This window comes from Ceratotherium simum, chromosome 25 (genome assembly GCF_057802395.1).
Source record: "Ceratotherium simum simum isolate JZ-2026a chromosome 25, ASM5780239v1, whole genome shotgun sequence".
NCBI lineage: Eukaryota > Metazoa > Chordata > Mammalia > Perissodactyla > Rhinocerotidae > Ceratotherium > Ceratotherium simum.
The window spans coordinates 3,559,479-3,580,083 of record NC_141924.1 but is presented as its reverse complement, the minus strand read 5'-3'; the positions used below and the strand labels follow the sequence as shown (position 1 = coordinate 3,580,083).

The 20,605-nt window shown below is 49.5% G+C and overlaps 1 protein-coding gene across 2 annotated transcripts in view; it reads left to right on the top strand.

Annotated features, from left to right (window-relative positions):
* Positions 1-20,605, top strand: part of TBC1D22A (TBC1 domain family member 22A) — a 348,432-nt gene that overhangs the window by 291,007 nt on the left and 36,820 nt on the right. For both annotated transcript variants that reach the window (XM_087448729.1, XM_004437993.3), the window contains one exon: positions 7,005-7,100. In XM_087448729.1, coding sequence (XP_087304855.1) covers positions 7,005-7,100 — 96 coding nt within the window. The remainder of the gene's footprint in view (positions 1-7,004; positions 7,101-20,605) is intronic.

Genomic DNA, 20,605 nt, shown 5'->3' with positions numbered 1-20,605 from the left:
GCTTGTTTGGAAATGGCTGGTCAACTTGGCTGACTTTGCCCCAGTGGAGAAGGCCCTGATTGAATGTGCCAGATCCCAAAGATGACAGAGATCCCTCTGTCCTGAGCCGGCCGGGCTGTGAGCTGCCTGTGGTGTGTGGGCAGCTGCTGCCAAGATGCGGCCCCCTAATCCTGCCCCGCCGTGGCGATAATGATATTTATTGTTCGGGTTCAGCTTTATTAAAGCAGAAGCCCATTCTCCATTATGATATGAATTTTTTATTTCTTAAATTGCTATTTTAATATAATTTACCAAGTCGCCGAAGACAGATAATCCACTTAAGCGAAGCTGTGAAACTCCATTTTTCCCTAATGCTGTGTTCCTGTGAAAGTGTGGCTTGTACTGCATTCTGCTCACCAGTTGGAGACATCTTGTTGGGCTGCAGAATTCACAGCCCAGGCCTGTGAATTCCCAGTGAGGGTGGGTACCAGGGCCGGCCTGAGGCTGACCTCTGTTCTCTCCGGTTAAATACAAAGCTGTTAAGCAAATTAAGAGTGTAAACAGGATTCCTTAGAGAACCCATCATTCCGGAACCTGGAGCCCTTTCCTCCCACATTTGCAATGCTAATCACCATTGTGCATTCCTGAGGGCTGGCTCCCTGAGGCCTTAAAGAGTTGAAATTTTTGTATGTTGTTCAGTCAACTTCAGTATTTGAAAGGAAAAAGGGATGTTTCTTTAGCTATATTCTCCGAGTCAAGCTTCCGATAATTCAGCCTGGCAGTTTCCCCTGTGCTCCCGGCACCTGATTTAGTGGATTTGGGGGTGTGTAATTTCATTCCATGTCTAATCCTCCTATGGGGCTTGGGGCAGGAATTACAAAGAAGGGGTCATGGCCCAGAGCGAAGAGTCTCCCAGGCCAGTGGGAGGAAGGACGAGTGAGCATTAAAGATGACAGTGTAGGAAATGCCACAACAGAGACCTAACCACGCTCATGGGCGGGAGGGCTGGGACCCCTGACTGCCTGGGAGAAATGGGGAAGAGCTTGAGGAATGATTAGGGTTTGTCTGGCTGAGAAACTGGGGAGGTATTCCCTGCTGAGGCAGCAGCTGGTGCAAAAGCAAAGGTGAGCCTGAAAGGGTCTGGCAATAGGGGGAAATCGAGAGGGTCCACTATTAGATGGGAGGTGGGGCAGGGCCCGGGATATCAGAGGGTTTAGTGTCATGTTATGGAGTTTGGGTGTTGTGTTATCTAAAGGCAATGGACGTTGTTAAATAACTCTGTGACATGATAGGAGTCCACTTACTTAGAAAGGGCGTCCTAGTTGCTATTTGAGGATGGACTGGAGAGGGCCAGATGCAGATGGGGAAATCAATAGGGTCCCTTACGAAGGCTTTAGTGGAATTTCGCTGAACTTGAATTGTTAGTTGATTTTAGTTCCAACAGAGAAAAATATTTTAAATTTTAGCAAAACTGTATCTAGTGCATCAAGTCTATACTGCTAAACTACAGGAGTAATCCATTTAAGTTGTTAAAGTGAGTTGATTTAAAGGAAAATAATAGGGCAGAGCCTTCCATTCTGGCGGTGGTGGACTTGGTATCCAAAAGGCCTCTCCTGTCACAGAAGACACCAAAGGATACTGGTGTACTTAAAAACATGACCACAAAGGAAGAGAGACTGCCAGAGACCAGAATACACAAGAAAATGTAAATCTAGAGAGAGAAAGGAGCAGCACGCAAGCAGGTATTCACCCTGGGGTATCCGCCAATTAATTTCTAGGGCCCTCAGCCTGGTTTTAATGAGCCACAGGCAGGAGACAAAACCTGGAGACTGTTCAGACACCAAACAGGAGCAAGTGCTTGCCTTTCTTGGCCTTGGCCGTGGAAATTAAAGAAAAAGGAGAGGAAACACCTCCCCTCAGAATTTTCAACCACAGCCCAGCATTCACGTTACTAATTTGTCCTGAGAAATTTCAAGCAGCAAATTGAGTTTAAAGCAAGCTTGGGATACTAGTGCCCTCAGGCTCTGGCAGAAGCAAATACAATCCGCCTCCCCCCACCCCGAAGAAAACCACTTTTTATCGAGCCTCAAAAAATTCCAACAGATAAAAGTTCCAAGGAACATTAGCTCCACAAGGGGGAAAATGGCGGAAGTACAGGGAAGCAAGCCACCAAGAGCAAGAACCAGCGGAGACGGCGAACTGCAGGAGACCCATGAGACTACAGATGTCAGGGTTCTCTGAGATACGCTAGAAGATTAAGTCTAGTATGTTTAAAATAATGAAAAGGAATATATGAGATGAAAGAAGGAAAGGGAAGCCATCACAATTTACAAGGCAGGTCTGAAAAAAGAACCAAGTTTTAAATTTAATAGATGAGTTAAGCAGAAATTGTGATACAGTTGACGAGATGACTTATGAACTGGAGAGAGATGAAGAAAGTTCTTCTCCCAGAGAGACGGAGAGATGGAAAATACAAAAAGAGAAGTTAAATGAAATGGAGAATAGAGTGAAACTTTTGCAGATGATGGATGTGTTCGCTATCTTGATTGTGATGGTGGTTTCACAGGTGTAGACACATATCAAAACCTATCAAATTATACACTTGAAATATGTAAGTTTACTGTATGTTACTTATACCCCAATAAAGCTGTTTAAAACAGATGAATAATCCAACGAAAGTTGACATATACTTATAGTCATACCAGACCCCTGCCCCCTCCCAAAAAGATTTAAGGCAAAAGCATTCCTTGAGATAAAGGAGGTCATATATATTGATATTGATATAGTTTAGTACGCCAGGAAGATAAAACAATTTTAAATTTGTATGTGCCTGATAACATGGCTTTCAATTATATAAAACAAAGATTGGCAGAACTATAAGGAGAAATCAAATCCGCTATTGTAATGGGAATTTTTTAACACACCTCTCAGTTGTTGATAAATCATAAGCAGACAAGAAAATCAATAAGGATTTTTAGAAGATTTGGACAACACTATTGATTAACTTTATCTAATGGACATGTATAGGACGCTGCATCCAAGAACCCAGAATATATGCTCTTTTAATACACAACTGATAATAACAGTAGCTGGCATTTACACATTATTTACTATGTCCTAGGCATTATCCTAAGTGCTTTACGATGGTTAGTTTATTTAATCTTCATAACCTTTTACAGATGAGAAACCAAGGCACAGGGAGGCCAGGTGCCTTGTCCCTGTCACCCAGCTAGCAGGTGGCAGAGCCAGGACTGGAACCCAGGCGCTCTGGCTGCGTGGTTCCTGTTCTTCATTTCTAACTGTGCTGCCCTGTGGGGCATTTGTGAAAACTGAAGGTGTTCTCCTCCAAAGAGCAAATCTAAACCAGCTTAAAAGAATTAGCATCATGTAAATCTCATTCTCTTACAACACAATTCAGTTACAAATCAGTAACCAAAAAAAGCTGAGAAGACAAAACACAGTTAAAAATGAACCACATGTTTATAGATTTTAAAAAACATACTGATAAGTAAGCCATGATTCAAACAAGGAAGCCATAAAAAAAGTAGCAAATTCTTAGAACTTAAGGATAGTAAAGATACTATCCATTAAAACTATGGAACGCCCTGGAGCCAGCCCTGTGGCATAGCATTTGGGTTTGCACGCTCTGCTTCTGCGGCCTGGGGTTCGCAGGTTCGCATCCCAGGCGTGGACCAATGCACCGCTTATCAAGCCATGCTGTGGCGGCGTCCCATATAAAGTGGAGGAAGATAGGCCCTGATGTTAGCCCAGGGCCAATCTTCCTCAGCAAAAAGAGGAGGATTGGCAACAGATATTAGCTCAGGGCTAATCTTCCTCACACACACACACAAAAATACAAAGTGTGGAATGTCCCTAAAGTGGGACCTAAGAGAAGGAAATTTATAGCTTTAAAAGCTTGCTTATATTAGAAATGAAGAAAAGCCAAACATTAATGAGCTAATCGTCTACCTTATGTTAGAAAAAGAACTGAATGGTTTAAAAATAAGTAGGAGCTACTCTACTTTTGTGTTAGGAAGTATCCACAGTAAACAAAAAAAAGGTCAGTAGAAGAAAGGATGTAATAAAGAGAGCAGCAGAAGTGAATGAAATACAAAAGATCAGCAGACCTAAAACTGAATCAAAAGTTGGTTCTTTGAAAAAGACATGAAATTAACACATTTCAAGCATGATTAATAACTAAAATGAGAAAAGGCACACACAAGTGATGTTAAGAATTCCAAGTAGGATATTACTACAAATGCAACCGAGATTCAAAGAAAAATAGAATAGTATGAAGAGATTTGCAAACTTAGATGACAAATTCCTACAAAAATTAAAATTTCCCCAAATTTGAAAAAGTCTGGAGTGTTTTATAACCATATAGAAATTGAATCAGTAACACAAATCTTTCCACAAGGAAAACATCAGGCCCAGCCTGTTTTACAGGGGATGTCTAGCATACATTGGAAGGACAGATATCCCAGTTTTGCACAGACTCAGAATGCAAAAAGAGGGGGAAAGCGGTAAACACAACCTTCATACTTAAACCAGACAGGGACAGTTCAAGAAGGAAAATGAGAGGCTAGTCTCACAAGTGTGAACACAGAAATCCTAAGTGAAAGATTAACGAACAGGACCTAGCTATGATGAACAAATATAATATATTGTGACCAAATTGAGGTGTCTGGGAAACAAGGTTGGTGTGACATTAAAGAAACTATTACACTAATGTAATTCACCACATTAACAGATTCAAAGAGAACAGTCATCCTCTCAATTGATGCCGGAAGAGTGTCTGATGAAATTCTGTAAGCATCCGTGGTACGAACTCTAGTAAATTAGGAATAGAAGGGAACTGTTCTAACCTGCTACGTGTTATCTACGTGAAAGGCCTGGAGCAAAACAAACTTCATTATCCGGAGTGAAATGTGGAGAGCGGGGTCCCTTTTAAATCAGGAAGTAGAAGGCAAGGATGCAGCTCCCCTGTCAGCAGTTCTGCTCAACATACTAATGACGGTTCCAGCCAGCCCCATTAAATAAGATACAGAAATACACCTGTCTCTAGTTTCTCTCCTTGCCATGCTCACTCACGCACTCTGGTTAGCCCTCCTGCCCGCCAATGACCTCCCTGTGGCTAAATCCAGTGATCACCCCCGTACTCAACTTGACCCTTCTGCAGCATCTCCTATTCTGCATCTCCTCCCAGCTCCCTGGACATTCTTGTTAGGTTCTTCAGTCCTCCACGTGTACTTCTGACCTGGACCATAGGGCCACCCTCTCACCCTTTGGACTCTTCTGTCCAGCTGCCTACCTGACATCTCTACTAGGATGCCTAACAGGTGTCTAAAGCTTGGCACGTCCACAGAACAAATTCACAACCTTCCACCAAAACACTTTCCCCTACAGACTTTTCCATGAAACTTGCCTCCTCTTGGGAATCTTCATCCTTCCAGTTGTTCGGGCCAAAGATGTTGGTGTTATCCTTGGTTCCTCTCTTTCTCTCATACCCCATATCTCCCATATTCATCAGCGTATTTTGTTGACTCAAATTCAAAATATGTCTAGAATTTGGCCTCTTCTCACAAGCTTCACTGCTACCCCTGGGCCCCAGTCGCCACCACCTCTTGCTTTTATAATTTCCATGGCCTCCTCACCTGTCTCCCCAGTCTGCGTCTCCCCACCCTGCCCAATGCCAAGTCTCTTCTCAACGTGCCAGCCAGAGGCATCCTTTGGAAGCACAGATCTTTCTTCTGCTCAGAGCTTCCAGTGGTCATGGGGACCAGCCAGTGACCAGGGAGGCCCTGAGCATCTGGACCTTCACCCCTAACTCAGCTGGTGCTTCTGGACCTTCACCCCCAACTCACCTGGCCTTCACCCCCCGCCAGCTTCTGCTCGGCTCACCTCCCTCCCCGTTGCAGCCACACTCATCTCCATGCTGTTTCTGGAACATGCCAGGTAGTCTTGAACCTCTGGGTCTTTGCATTTCTCCCCACATATCTACATGGCTTCCCCTCTTTGGGTCTTTGTTTAAATGTCACCTTAGGTGACTGACCACCGTATTTAAATTGCAGCCCCCCTCTCCCAAATGCCCCTGGTATTTCCCGTCCCTCTTCTTAAGGCCTTATTTTTTCCAGAGCATGTCACCATCTTCTATGCTATACATGTTATTTATTTACTTAGTAAACCATTAATAGTAGTCATACAGGTATGACATGAGATGGGAAAATTGTGAAGATGACACTCTGAGAACCAGAGTTTTGAGAACCCTGGTCTCAGAAGTTGGCAGTATGTAGCATGTACTTAAACTAAGGCTTCAGCCACCGGGGAGGGGGCTCCTTAAGGAAGGATTTGTGTGGGCCCCGAGGAGGCGAGCTGATCCCCCAGGTGATCTGCGGTGTGTGCGGGGAGAGGGAGCGTTGGACACAGCGAGGAGAGGTACAGGATGATGACTTGAGACCTTGTCACAGTCAATGGGACAATGGCAGTCAATTCCCTGCCCCTCTACTTCGCTCAGCCTCACGTCCCTGGGGACGCCCCCGGAGAGCAAGGACCTTGGGTGGGACAGACCCAGGCTGGTGCCCACTCTGCCGCTCTCCTCCTGGTCAGCCGGGGCGGGCAACTCAGCTTCTGTTCTTGTTTCTTTGCCTGTAAACAGAGACTCCCTCCTTCCCGAGGTTGTTGCGTGAGTGGCTTCAGCGCCTGGTGTAGAATTAGTGCTCCCTGGATTTGCCTTTTATTATTGTTGGTTATCATCTCTGCAAGAGAAGAAACGAACAGCTGTTTTTGAACTTGCATGAAACCTGGCCTGCTCTTCACCTCCTGTTTGTCAGGCTGCTGGTACTTAAAGAGAAAATCGTATTTGTTTTAATGAGGTGAAAACTGTAAAAGTAAGGCATGAGGAAAGCGAGTGAGTCCACACGCTTTGGTCCTCTCTGACCCTGCCTCGGTGCTGGCTGTCGCAGGTACTGCGGCCACGTGCCTGCCCCGCCCCGCGCTGATGTCTCTGCTTGTGTTCTCTCTTGCAGTCTGAACCTGAGGGCTTCTCTCATTTCCACTTGTACGTTTGCGCTGCTTTTCTCGTGAGATGGAGGAAAGAAATACTAGAAGAAAGAGATTTTCAAGTAAGTAAATGCCTTTTCAAAAAAACCGGAGTTTGATTTTCTGCTAGGAGAGGTTTATTAAATTTCAGTTCACGGGGTTATTTGTGGAAGAGCTTTGAGACGCGCTGCCTGCGTTTCACCACTGACCCCCTGCTGTTTGAAAGCTCGTCAAGCTGAGGAAACAAATCTGGCCATGGTCACGTGGGGCGCCAGCTCTGCCAACACCGTGCCTTATTAAATGTGGCTGTTTCTCAGGCTCCCGGAGAAACTTCCTTAGCGGCCAGAGTGTGTCCTCAAGTGTGGCCCCAGAGGGGTGGGATGTGGGGCCTCGGCTCCTAGAAGCCTCGTGACGGCAGCTGGCTGTGATATGTCAGGGAAGGTGCTGGGGGGTGATCAGACAGCCCGGGTGCCCAGCCACTTGGTAGCTGTGTGACTTGGGCACATTGCTTAGCCTCTCTGAGCCACAGTTTCCTCAGCCCCTTAATGGGAGAGCTGCGCTTGTATCCTTTCATCAGAGGCTCTGTGCTTGACCGCGGGGCCCCATGTGGGCCAGGTCCCCATCCCCAAGTGTGACTCTGTGCAGTGGCTCGAGTACCATGTGGGGGTTGACCCCCTTGCAAGGTGATGCCCACCATTACCCAAGGTGCTGGATGGGCAGACCTTCCTCCAGTGCCCCTGGGAGGGGCTGGGCCATCTGTGGTGCAGTGAAGAGGACACCAGCATTGGGGACAGGGACCTGGCTCTGCTGCTGACTGGCTGGGGGGGTCACTGTCAGGTGCTTCACTGCCTGGCCCCGGATCTTTCAGGTGGGGACAGGCTTAGGAGGCCCTGTGGCCCTCGGTCATAGTGTGGGGCCCTGAGCAGCCCTTGGCCTTGTCGATCCTCAGCCTCTGTGCTTGTCAGGCGGCTCTGAGGGTCCCGGCTCTGCCTGCCGAGGGCCGTGGGGAGGAGCCCCCGAGTCCTGTGCACTGCCCAATGGCTTTCCCTCTCGGCCAGAGGAGAGGCTGAAAGAGAAGGACCTCTGCTAGGCCTGCCCGTACGCCCTGAGGTGTTCCTGGGTGGACGGGGAAAATAAGTCGTTGTTTTCACCCCAGTTCCTGCCCTTTTTGTCAGCACGAGGCTCGGTTGTGCCCTGTCGGGAGCATTGATGCAATAACCAGGTTCCAGGCCGGCTGTTGCTCCTGCCTTGCCCCTTCCAGCGTCCGATCATTGTCTGTAAAATGGGTAGAATGCACCTGCCCTGCCCTATCCCACTGAGCTTATGCGAAGCTTGTGCGAGGCTGCTAGACCCAGGCCCTCCTGGACCACCCAGCCTGCCTTTGTCGCTTTGCATCCGGGAACCTGGAGGTACTGAGAGAGGCGGATACTTGCCCATGTTACCAAGTAAGGTAGAATAAATGAGGCGACTAGACTCGTGGTCTCCCTGCCATGCCCACCACAGTTTCTCCCCAGTGTGCTCTCTCGTCCATGGGAGGTGTAGAAGAACAGTGCTGGCTGAGCTGGGCACTGGCCTGCAGACCGACTGGGCTGTTTATTTGAAGGGAGAAGGGCCCGGCTTCCCGGGTGCACAGCGGCCAGCCATGGTGTGACTGTGGCCAGTGTACACACCTGTGCCTGGGCCAGCTTCCCAAGCGCCTCCTGGAAAACAGGCGATACAGGTGACTGTTCCCCAGAGATTCAGGTATCTCACCAGGTCACCAGGCTGACCGGGTATCTCGGGAGTTTCTGCCTCACTTATGTTTGGGATTCTCCAGTTGGGGAAGCTGTTTCCTGGAGGCCCCAGGCAGACATTGCTGCCCTCCCTGGGGCCGTGCCTGGTGGGGGACAGTGGGGAGGAAAGAGCTCGGGGGTGAGGTGAGTTCCTGAAGGCATAGCGTGCTGAGCATGAGAATGTGCTAAGACGGGAGGCTCATCATCGTCCCAGAAGTTGCTCTCGAGCCCCAACTCTGGGCAGCCCCTAAGCCACAGGTGCCCGATGAGTGGCCCTCGCCCACTGGCGCTTGAGTCTGGTTGAGGAGAGAGACCCATAAACAAATGACTGACCTTAGGCAAGAGGCTTTGCCACTCTGCCCTCTGTTTCTTCCACCTACTCCCCAAATAGGGACAGTGCTGCCAGGGTCCCCTTCCCACAGACCAGACACACACTGGCCATAGGGAGTGTGCCGAAAGCCTGTGTTGTCATTGTTATGAAGTGCAACAGAGGGGCCGAAGCAGGGCCCTGTCCCCCCTGGGCTGGAGGTCAGAGGTAGGAGCAGCCGTGGATGCGAGGGTACCTGAGCTGGGTCTGGGGAGGTGTCTAGCCAGGACGTCAGTGTTGGGTTGGCCCCGGCCGCTCCGGGCGCCTGCCCCGTATGGGCCTCTCGTCTTCCCACCCCTCACACGAGAGCCCATGTGATGGGGCTGCCTAGGGCTCTGCAGTGTGGCAGACTTGACCCCACTGACAGCGTTCCTGGCGGCTTTGGAAGATGTGATGACGGGCCCACTCTTCATCAGCCCGCCATGTTTTATCACACTTTTTAAGAGACCTAGTGTGTTTGCTGTTTGGCTGGAGACATTGCCCTGTTTTAATTAGAGGGGTGATGTGGACAGCTGGTTAAACAGTTCAGAGCCCCGCTCACTTAACAACGTGAGGTTGATCGAGGCCAGGAGATGAGCACAGCTGGGAGCCCGTGGAACCCTGCAGAGTGCGAGGAGCAGGGAAGGGGCTCAAGACTGATTCTTCTCTCAACTGAGAGTGCTCATGCTTTGATGTTGTTGGGGCTAGATGGAGAGCATGTTACGAACACCACAGTGTGTTGTGGAGAATTGAACTAAATGGGAAAGGAAATAAGAGAACACAGAAGTTAAATAAAGAACCTTTGGAGTCCTGGTGTGCATGGAGGAATTGCATCTGCAGTTGTGACATTTAGGAAGATGATTCTGCGTCCATGGAAGACAGCCTGAGTGACTGAGACCCAGACCCAAGTCTCCAGCAGTAGAACATTCATGGAAAAGGCTTTAAAAGCCCTTACTCTTTGCAGAATTGTAATTTGCCCCTTGGGAAATAACGTGTTGCTTTAAGTCATTTCTATAGGAACGAAATCCTATTCTGAGGATGGAGCCTTCCAGAAGAAAGGTGGAGACTTTCCTGGTGTTAAACGCAGCCCAGTGGTGGGGATTCCAGGGAGGGAGGGCGATGGGCTTTGCTCCCTGAGTTCAATTCCCAAAACATGGGCAGGCGATGAAAGTCGGGGTTCTGCCTCTTTGCTGTGTGCCTTCCCTCTGAAGCCTGCCCAGACTGTGGTCTGGTCCATCCCAAGGACCCAGTGACACTGCAGTCCCTGCCTGTCGTGAGCTCTGGTGCCCGGGAGCTTTGTACTTTTCCTTCAGGTCCCCTGGCCAGAGCTCGTCCCATCCCTTGTGCAGATGACACTGATTCCCAGCTCCATCGACTGTTCGCCCCGCAGGTGCCGCACACCGGGTGTCCAAACAGGGCCTCTCCCACCAGCCTCCGCCAGCCATTGAGGTCCGAGTCTCAGCGCCCACAACCTGGCTCCTGCCCTCCTGTCTGCCTTTTTCTAACCAGATTTTGTAGGGTCTTTGCAGTGGAAGGAGCTTCCTGTGTGCCAAGTCTCATGTCCCTGGCAGTGCACCTGGCACGCTCCACCTCATCCTCGCCCTCTGTGGGGTATTTTGCAGTAAGAGAACTCGGGGCCCAGAGGGGGTCAGGCCACTCCGCGCTGCCTCAGGCACACGTGGCTGAATAAACCTTTGGAAGGTCAGCTCCAGCGTGTCCAGTGCACTCGGAAGCCTCCATGGCTCCCATCTCTGGGGCTCAGGTCCTGATCCAGAACAGCAGACGTGTCTGTGAGGCATTCGTATGCTCCTTCTGAGCACGCTCCTCCTCGCTGGTGGGAGACGGAGTCACGCCCCGGGTGTTGGTGTTACTGGGATCTTTGGCTGATTTATAAGTGTAGCGAGTGTTACAAATGGTTGAAAATAAGCCACCCTAGAAAATCGTTATATCCATTTTACCCCCCAAAGGTCTAAGCTTCTTAGTTTGGCGTCCCAGGACACAGGGGTCTGACTGCAACCCCTGGCTGTCTGGTCGTTGTTCACAGCCAGCCTTCTCTGCCTCCAGAGCCTCGTTCACCCCGCCCTGGTGCTTGACAGAGAGGACAGCGCCCAGGTGGATCGTTCCTGCCCTGCCAGCCTCCTGGGACTGTGACCCAGAAGCAGTGTGGGTGCAGAAATGCTCTGTGAGATTGAGAAATTATCCACCCATGGAGGAGTTGGCATCATTGTTTTTTATTTTGAAATAGCAAGTCCCTTAGACACAAAAGGAGATGGCAGTGTATAACGTTTTGTTTTTCAAAGTAGAGAAAGTAATTAATTTATGGTGAACAGAGCATGGACCTTCCAGTGAAATCACGGGCCTTCTCTGTGGGGACCTCAGGAGCTTAGAGCTCTGTAAATATGTCCAATAAAGTAACCCACTGCAGCATGTTTGTTGATGAATGACCAGCCTCATCAGGAGAAACGGCTTCCCGTGTGTGCCTCGAGGCTGCCAGCTGCGGGAGGCCTGGGAGCGCAGGGAGGACCGGGTGGAGGGTCCCGTGTCTGGAAACCCCATTCAATCCACAGAGGGGTACTCAGTGTGAGTCGTGGCTGCCTTGCCCTGCGCCCTGCGTTCTGTTGAGAGCCTACGGCTGCCTGGTAGGCGGTGTGAGGAGGCCCCTCGTGGTGCCAGCCTGCTGTGCTTGGCCCAGGCGCCTTCCCCTTCGTCTCCTTTGGGCCTCACAGCGCTCAGTGGGACCAGGCAGGAACAGGGGAGTGCAGTGCCCAGTGGGAGGGCCTCAGGACGGTGGTGACAGCAAGGCTGGAGCATGGAGCCTTGGGGAGAGGAGGGTGGGGACTGACTGAAGGAAGGAGGTGGAGGGAGCAGAGTCAAAGGAGAGTGAGTGGGAAGACTGACAGCTAGAATGTAAGGAGCCACGAAACGTACAGATGAAGGGTGCGCAGCCACCCTGCTGGAGGGGCAGGACGACACAAACATGAAGAGGACAAGGTCCGCAGTATTCCCATCAGACTTTAAGGAGGAAACGTGAAACGTGACACTGTGGCCACATCCTCGTGAGAGCAGTGAGCTGCGCCTCTGCAGTTAGAAATCCTGGGGCAGAAACTTCTGGGAACATGGACACAAGGCTCCATGTCTCACTTCTGCAAGTCTGGATTTGTGCACTCTTCTGTGTGTGTGTTAAGCTTGAATTTAAAACTTAGGAAACAGACAGAAATTGAAGCAACCATAGGAGGAGACTTTCAGCATATTTGATCAGGATAAAATTAAGGTTATTATGAATCTGAATTGCAAAAAATGGGGGTGGCTTAAGAGTTCTGGGTGGAATTTGAGTCGTACAAACAGAATGCACCTTTTTCTAAGTATATATTAATCATCTGTGACCTAGGCCATAAAAACTGTCAAAATCTAAAAAACTGGCATAATATGGGCTATATGCTGAGCATAATCCTTTAAAACTAGATAATAATAAAGTTAAAACTGAATAGTCAAGCATCTGGAAATTAAAGAGCCCTCTTCAAGACACGTGAGTCTGGGTGAAAGTGATCCTGTGGATAGGGAATGAGATCCAAACATATAGGATGGGGCCCATGTTGGGCTTGTAAACAAATTCACAGCCAGAATGCTTTTATTATTTAAAAACATTAAAAAAAATAAAACTAACCCTTTAACTCAAGAAGTTAGATATGGAAAAATAGTCAACTTATGATAAAGATGATAAAGTAATTAATGAGTAAAAATAAATGGCTAGAAATCATTTTTTAGATTAGAAAAAGCTAAGTTAAGTAAAATTAAGTACATCTTAGAGAGGCATTTAAAACTATCAGTAAATAGGCCAAGCTTGGGTAAGTGGAGCTGAGATAAGTGAGTGCAAACAGTGGTCCTCCTCCACGTTGGGAAGGAGGAATGTACTCTAGATTTGGGGAGAATAGAAAATGCCAAAATTGCCTCAAGGTGAGGTTAAAAAACCTGAATGGACCCATAATTTTGGGATAAATTCCAAGATTGTCAAAAGTCTTACTTTTAAATATGGTTCTAAGGCCAGAAAATGTCTTACCAGTGAGTTCTTGCAAACTTGCTGAAAGTCTTTAGCCGTGTAACCTACCCAACTGTAAAGAGAATGGAAAATTTGGTGTTCTCTTTACTGAGCTAGACACCTGGGCACTTACTTCACATTGGCTTGTCTCAATCTTAGTTAACGACTTCTGTATGTGTAGTGTCCGTGTGTCTGTCTGTCTGCCTGTCTTCCACATATAGGGAGTTGTATGTATAAAACGCCATGAGGTCAGGGCCGCTCTGCCCTGCTCACCAGGCTCCCTCAGCCCCTGGCACAGTGCCTGACCCGGGATAAAGGAATTATTTACTTATTTATATGAGAGACAGCACCTATAAAAATTAGAATCTAATTTCACTTGCAGTATAAATCCAGATATATTTAATAAAGTACCAGCAAATTTAATCCATTAATATATTAAATTAAAATATTCCATAAAAATGTATTTGACCCCGGGAACTTTGAATTGGTTTACTATTTATAAATCTGTTTGTGTCGGGGGTTCCACTTGTGCAGGGCTTCGTTAAAAGGGTCATGGGCCTCAACATGGGGTCCCGCTCATGGCTGAGATTTGTGACCACAACATGGCAGGGATACACAGCCTGGTCATTGAGGGGCAGGCGCCCCGGAGGAGTGAGGAGGAATCCGGCTCAGGCTCCTGATGCCCTCCCCACAGGAGGCGCGCAGAGCCTGCTCTCGCTCCAGCAGTGAATGTGGTTCCTCATTTCTGCCCGGGAAGCCTGGGAGATACCCAGAGCCCAAGGTTTTCATTGGGGAAAGGTCACGAGGCACCCTCTGCCCATCAGAGCTCCAGGTCCCAGGAGGAAAGCCGACGTTCACCGTGAATCATAAGTCGCAGCAGGCTGGGTGGAAGCACAGCTTTGTCACTTGGGAGCATCTCAAGAGCCAAAGTCCTGATGCAGCCAAGGGTCAGCCCTGCAGCCAGGCCCTGGAAAATCATGTCTGCTGCGTTAGTTCTTCCCTGCTCACTGTTGCTGTGACATCTGAGCAATAAACTATCTGCATTATGTCACGTGATATCTTAAGAGATTCAGTAGCTTTTCCTGAGTTTAGTAGAAAGGAAAATCATCCCTACTCTTAATAAGGTAGAAGTAATACTTATCTTAAAATGCTAATGAATATCTCAAATCAACCACCACCAGTACCTGGGGAAACGCTAGGGATGGTCCCATTTAAATCCACAACAAACTTCTGTTTCTGCAATATGATGAGTGAATGTTCGGTAAAGGCTCCCTCATCCACCCCCATACGGTGTACACACATGCGCAGATGGACACACACACACACCCCACGGACCTTAAAAATAGATTTTCTAAACATGGGACTCTGCAGGGGGTAAACTAGCACTGGGACTGGTGCTTGCCCTGAAGGCATCTGCTGGTTCCTGCTGGAGGGCCCAACCCCACGTGTAAACAGCCTGGTGCAGAGCGGAGGAGCGAACCTGGAGCCTGAGCAGGTGGAGGTTGGTCAGAAACCCTTTACATAAGTCAGGACCCCTCAACCCAAGTGAGACAACCAAAACAGAACTGGGTGTGTGGGCTCTTGCTGGTCTGAGACTTGGCTCTGAATGGAACAGGAATGAGAGAAAGTCTCCCCTGAGAGTTCCCAACCACACACTCACCGTCCCACTCATTTGGGGCCAGAATTTATATTACTTTTGTGACTGGAACGCCTCACGCTAAAATGTTAATTTAAAATGCCCACAGCCCCAGGTGCCTAACCCAAGAAAACATCAACTCTCTCCAGAGTGACACATTTTAAGCACGACCTTGAAGTCGTAAAGGTCTGTATGTCTGAAACTACATAAATAGAATTAAAAGTCAGGTGAAGAGAAGAAAAAGAATTCTCTCTCACAGACAGGATCAAAACATATGTCTTTAATATACAAAGAACTCACACAAATAACTAATAAAGACAAAATGCCCTTGTGGAAAATGGATGAAGACGGTCAGAACAGACAGTCCACAGAAGGATTTGTGCCGCTGTCTAGTAAACATAAATGTGTCTTCCAGTCATTAATAAAGAATTGAACGTTAAAACAGATGCTGCCTGTCAAATTAGTAATGCTCTTAAAAATGCACCTCCTTAAAATTGATGACGTTGGCATAAAACAGGCATGTTCCTCCATTCCTACAAGGGTGTAATCTGTAACCTTGATTTGTGAATAATTTATGTCAAGAGCCTTACCTGTGATCCAGTAATTCCCCTGTTTATAATCATGGGAGAGCAAATTATAAACAGCCTAAATATCTGGTGTTAGGAGAACAGTTCCCTAGATTCTGGGTCCTTGCTGGTTGGAATATTTTATAACTACTAAAATCGTATCTTCAAATAATAGTTGCTGATGTGGGAAAATGTTCTCAGCATATTTTTATGTGGGGAAAAGCATAATCTGAAATTACATGCATCTGTACATGAACATACACATAAATACTTATATACATCTATATACATATATACATATAAAACACACGTATGTATAAAATGCACATATACGTCTATATGTGTGTATAATATGCTCACACATCTACATATGTACATGCATATAAAATGCACATGATCTACATCTACACATAAAATACAGTCTGCATACGTACATGTATATAAAATACATCTACGTGTGTATATGACATCTACATACGTACATATGCATAAAATACATACATGCATTTACATGTGTATATACATGTAAAAAGGATCTCAGTTTCGCTTGTTACATATATAGAAAAAAAGTTATATGAACAGAAATCACAGTGTTAGCGTTATTTGGTTTTGGTTACTACAATTATGGATATTTTTATTTTCTTGTTTGAGCGTTTTTTAAGCTTTCCAGGTCCTCTCAATATGTTGTCACCAAGGTTTTTTCACTTGGGTTAATTCCCACGTTAACAAGGTGAGATCCCTGACCTTCCCCTGGACGCCGCAGCAGGTGTCCCATTGCACTGGGATCCCCGTGTCCTCGCATCTGTCCCTCAGCTCACACACACGTACACGTGCAGACACACACACACATACCGTGTGGTCCTCAGAGGCGAGAAACACGTCCTGCTCATCCGAGGACCCTCAGGTGCCTGTGAGCAGTGACGACTGTCAATAAATTCTTCCTGAGTGAAGGCGTGAAGGCTGGGAGTCGGGGAGGAGAGTGTGCAGGGTTACTAAAAGGTTGCACGAAGAGGGAGGTGAGTGTACTCTGGAGTCCCCCCCGACATGACAGCTCAGAAGCTGCACGCACTGCTCTTGAGACTCTCTTCCCTTTGGCCAAGCTGCCGCTTCATGCAGCCCACAGGTCACTCTAAAAGTTTGCATTTTATTAGTTGAACCAAGCTTCTTTCTTCCATGTCATCAGTTTCCCCATCTGTGGAGGAGGAATTGGATGAGGTCATTTCTAAGTAACCGAGTGAGATCTGTATGCAAACTGGGCTGTATGTGACCTTCAAGCCCCCTCCCAGCTGGCCGCCCCATCCCTGGGCCCAGCCCTACGCTCTGTGGACCTCTCTAAATGAACTGTACCGCAGACTTCAGGGATCTTTGGTAAAGAAGCAACTAGTAAAGACTTTGAAAGATCTGTCGGGCATCTCTGATTTACAGAGACAGAAAGACACCACCACCACCCAAAGCGGAGCTTTGTGGAGACTGAGCCGGGCTCAGCATGCAGAAGTGGGGCGAGGTCGCCTCGCTCCTCGCCGGCCCTCTGACCACAGCCCCTGGGTTCCTTCCACTTGCTTCATGAGAGGCCTTAGCAAATGCTCCTTCACCAGGGCCTTCATCCAGCTGGACTTCTGGGCCTCTGCAGATCAGTTGCAGCTTCAGAATTCTGTGTGGAAGTGGGTGGAGAGAAGATAGCACTCACTTGCAGGGGTGGGGGGCTCGTCATTTCCAGTGCTCCCTCGGGAGAGCCATGGTATTGACGACCACGAGGTCACAGACCCTCCAGGAGGCCGAGGAGCATCCTCACTGCATGCCGCTGGCCAGGACCTCCCAGGGGGACGTGGGAAGTGCCTTTGCTTTCCTTTGGCCACGCGGCCTTTCCCTTTGAAACCAGAGAGTGCCCGAGTCAGTGGAGACTTCCCTCTGTCCAGGAGCCTGCAGGCCCCTGTTTGAGGCTACCCGTGACCCCTCATGCACAAAGCCCCCTCACTGTGAGTCCTGGAGCATGGGGCACAGCCTTCCATCCTCACGAGCCTGGTGCCTGCTGGGAGTGGCAGGGACAGCTGCTCCTGACAGGACTTGTGCACACGTTGGCTGTAACTGGCATGCTTCTCTGTGTACCTGCGTTTGGAGTGCCACCATCCTCGTGGACAGATCCATTGCTGTCTCAGTTCACTGGTGCACTCACACTCACCATACAGCTAATTAGTTCACGGGGTGTCGTCCTATCCGCTGGGTCATAGAAATGGGCCCGGAGCAGGGCTTCATGTCTGTGTCAAACTGGACTAATTTTGCAATGCTGACTGGCCTTCGATGGGTTAATGGTTCTGTACAGTTTGTATCTCATCCTGTGTTCATTTGAAGCAGCAAATGTCACGAAATGCCAGAGTAAAGATCAATTGTCTTTTTCTTTATCGTTTCAAGACGTTTTAAAGACAAAATTGGGTCATTTGAAAACTAGTCTTTAAGTGGATTATTGTGCCTTCCTGTGCACCTGTGGGTTGCTGCATGTGTTTAAGTATGGGGTTGCGTGGCTGTGTGTGGCGTGGTGTGGGGTTTGTGTGGTTGTGTATGGTGTGGTGTGGGGTTTGTGTGTTTGTGTGTGGTGTGGGATTTGTGTGATTGTGTGTGGAGTTTGTATGGTTGGATGTGGTGTGGTGTGGGGTTTACGTTAGCTGCTTGAACCTTTCTTGAACAGGAGCTCTGGGGCCCAGACCCCTTGCCTCCCACGGTCTGACATAACATCATGAGGCTCTTAGGAAAGAGCACAGTGGCTGGGTGGGTAGCAGGATGCGCTCAAGGCCAGATAAGACAGGCTGGAAGAGGAATCCTCGCTGGGAAAGGCCGCTCAGCAGGACATTTTACAGCCAAGGCTGACCTAGCCCTGGAGTCCTGGCGGCTGCTGTACTGTGGGGCCCTGTCTGCTGCCGCCCTGGGGTTTTGACAGGGAGCCACGGGGTCAGTAAACCAGAAGAAACATTGGGGATGGTGTCCAGGCTTCAGAAGGAAGGGCTTTGGGGGACGTGGGACTCAGGCTCAGCTTTGAGGGGCACGGAGCTTTCCTTGTGACGTGTGGCTGCAGAGAGCGGGCAGACCTTTGTGTGCTTAGCAAGTGGTAGGAAGTGAGCTCCCGGTGCCCACTGCTCAGCTGAGGAACGGCAGTGCCCAGCCCTTGGAAGCCTCTCTGTCCATCTCCATGGCTACTCCTCCCCCAGCGGAGGTGAGCGTGACCTGGGGCGGGACCCATGCAGAAAGGACGCTGGAGAGCCACGTCCATGTCCCAGCCACGCTGGGCCATCCTTGGCCCAGCATCCCGGGAGGCACCTGGACCCAGTCTGTTCTGCAGCGTGGGGCTGGAGCCTGAGTGTGGCGGGGAGGAGGGACGGCACGCAGAGTCGGGGCTCTGCCCACTGCCTTGTTCCTAGTGCTGAGGTGCGCCCACCGCGGGTTGGGCCGCGAGGCTGGTCGGTGAGCCAGCTGGGCCAGGGCGGCCTTCCTGCAGGTGAAGGAGGCGTTATGTTTGTAGCTGGAGAAACGGTGGTCCTTCATGGTGCAAGGGGCCTATGGGGGAGCAGGCCGTGAGCTGGGGTGTAGACTCGAGTAGGTGGTCTGAGTACAGCTGGCCTGCAGGACGCAGACTGGCCAGTGCTGGGCCTCCTGGCAGTTAGGAGGGTATGGGTGGAGGCCTGGGGGACAGAGAAGACCAGAGCCTGCATCTGGGCGAGTCCAGCTGACCCTGACTGCTCCCTGCTTCAGGTCCAGGGGCGGCAGGGCCCTCTCCTCACCCTGCAGAGCTGCGGCCCCAGGGCCTTCCTTCCCTGATGGCCCCCCGGCACCGCCAGATAATCCCAGGGCTGGGGAAGCCTCTCAGGAGGTGCGAGGCTACGAGACATCGTGGGCAGACCAGGGAAAGAGCAGGGAGGCCTGTCAGATTATGAGCATTTTCTCCTAGTCCTCACACACATACCAGCAGGTAATTTCCTTTTCAGACTTCGGGAAATGGGCCCGCCTTTTTAAATTATACCCCTCATTATGATAACAGCAGTGGAGTTTGAAGATTCAAGTCACTTCTGACTAAAGTGAGGCATAGGCTGCAGAGTTTAATAGCAACTTTCCTATTGGAATTAGTGAGTGAAGGTTGACAAAATGGCTCATGAAGAAAGATGAAAGGAAGGAGCTTGTTGAAAGGGCTCTGGGTGGCTTATAAGGGTCTTTAAGTCTAAGAAGAGTAATGAGATCTTTTTCTCTGTGGCTCAATTAAAGCAAGAGAAATTTGAGCTACACCAAAAGAGGAACCTTCTCATGCCTCTGTGAAGTAACTTTCCAAGGATGTCCGCTGGCGGCTTTGCAGACTGGAATGTGACGGACCAGCCCTGGTCTGAGCTCAGCCCAGGCTCCTAGAGAGCAGTGAGGGCCAGTGGCTGGTGGGGACTGCTTCTCGGTCTCAGTAGGTGGGGGTGTTATGACCCAAGGTGTTCACACCTTACCAGTGTCAAGAGTGCTGTCGGAGCAGGGCCCACTTATAGCGCTCGAGAGCACAGGACGAAGATGGTGACTTTTTACAGGGAAGAGGGAGGGGACCTTTTCAGGTGAGCAGAATACGGGGTACAGTGAAGCCCCTTCCCACCATTCCTCAGCCCCATTACATACGGCACACACTTTCTTCTCGTAACTGAGTCGAGGCTAGTGGGTCCAGCAGGACATCCGCTGAGTGCACACTGCATGGCGGGCTGGGTGACGTGGAGCCTGCACTAGTCCATCTCTCTTAGCTCCGTGGGAGGTGCCCTCCCCACCCATCCATCCGTCTGTCCATCCTTGCGCTATCTGCTCACTGAGCGCCCTGTGTGCTCCAGCATTGTGCTGGCCCTGGCTGTGAGTTCAGGCAGTTTGGCGAGAGAGCGAGAGGGAATAACGTGCAGATCTCTATCGGAGGAAAACAGGAGTGCAGGCTCAGAGAAAGTGCTAGTAAGTGGCAGACCGGGGCCAAGTTCAGGCCTGCTTTTTCCCTACCTGCCCAGAAGTCGTGGGAGCAGAGCCCACCTCCTTGGGAGGGAATGCCTGGTGCCATGTGGCCCGAGGCAGCTGCATCAAGGGCAGGGTGGCCCATTTGCCCTGCCTAGGCTGGGGGGACCCCCAGAGGCATCTACCCACGGTCCAAAAGGGGGAGGCGGGACAGTGTTGGGGGGAGTTCCGGATCATCTGAACCCGGTTTCCTCATCCGAAGGGGAGGCGGTGGCTTCCAGCTGT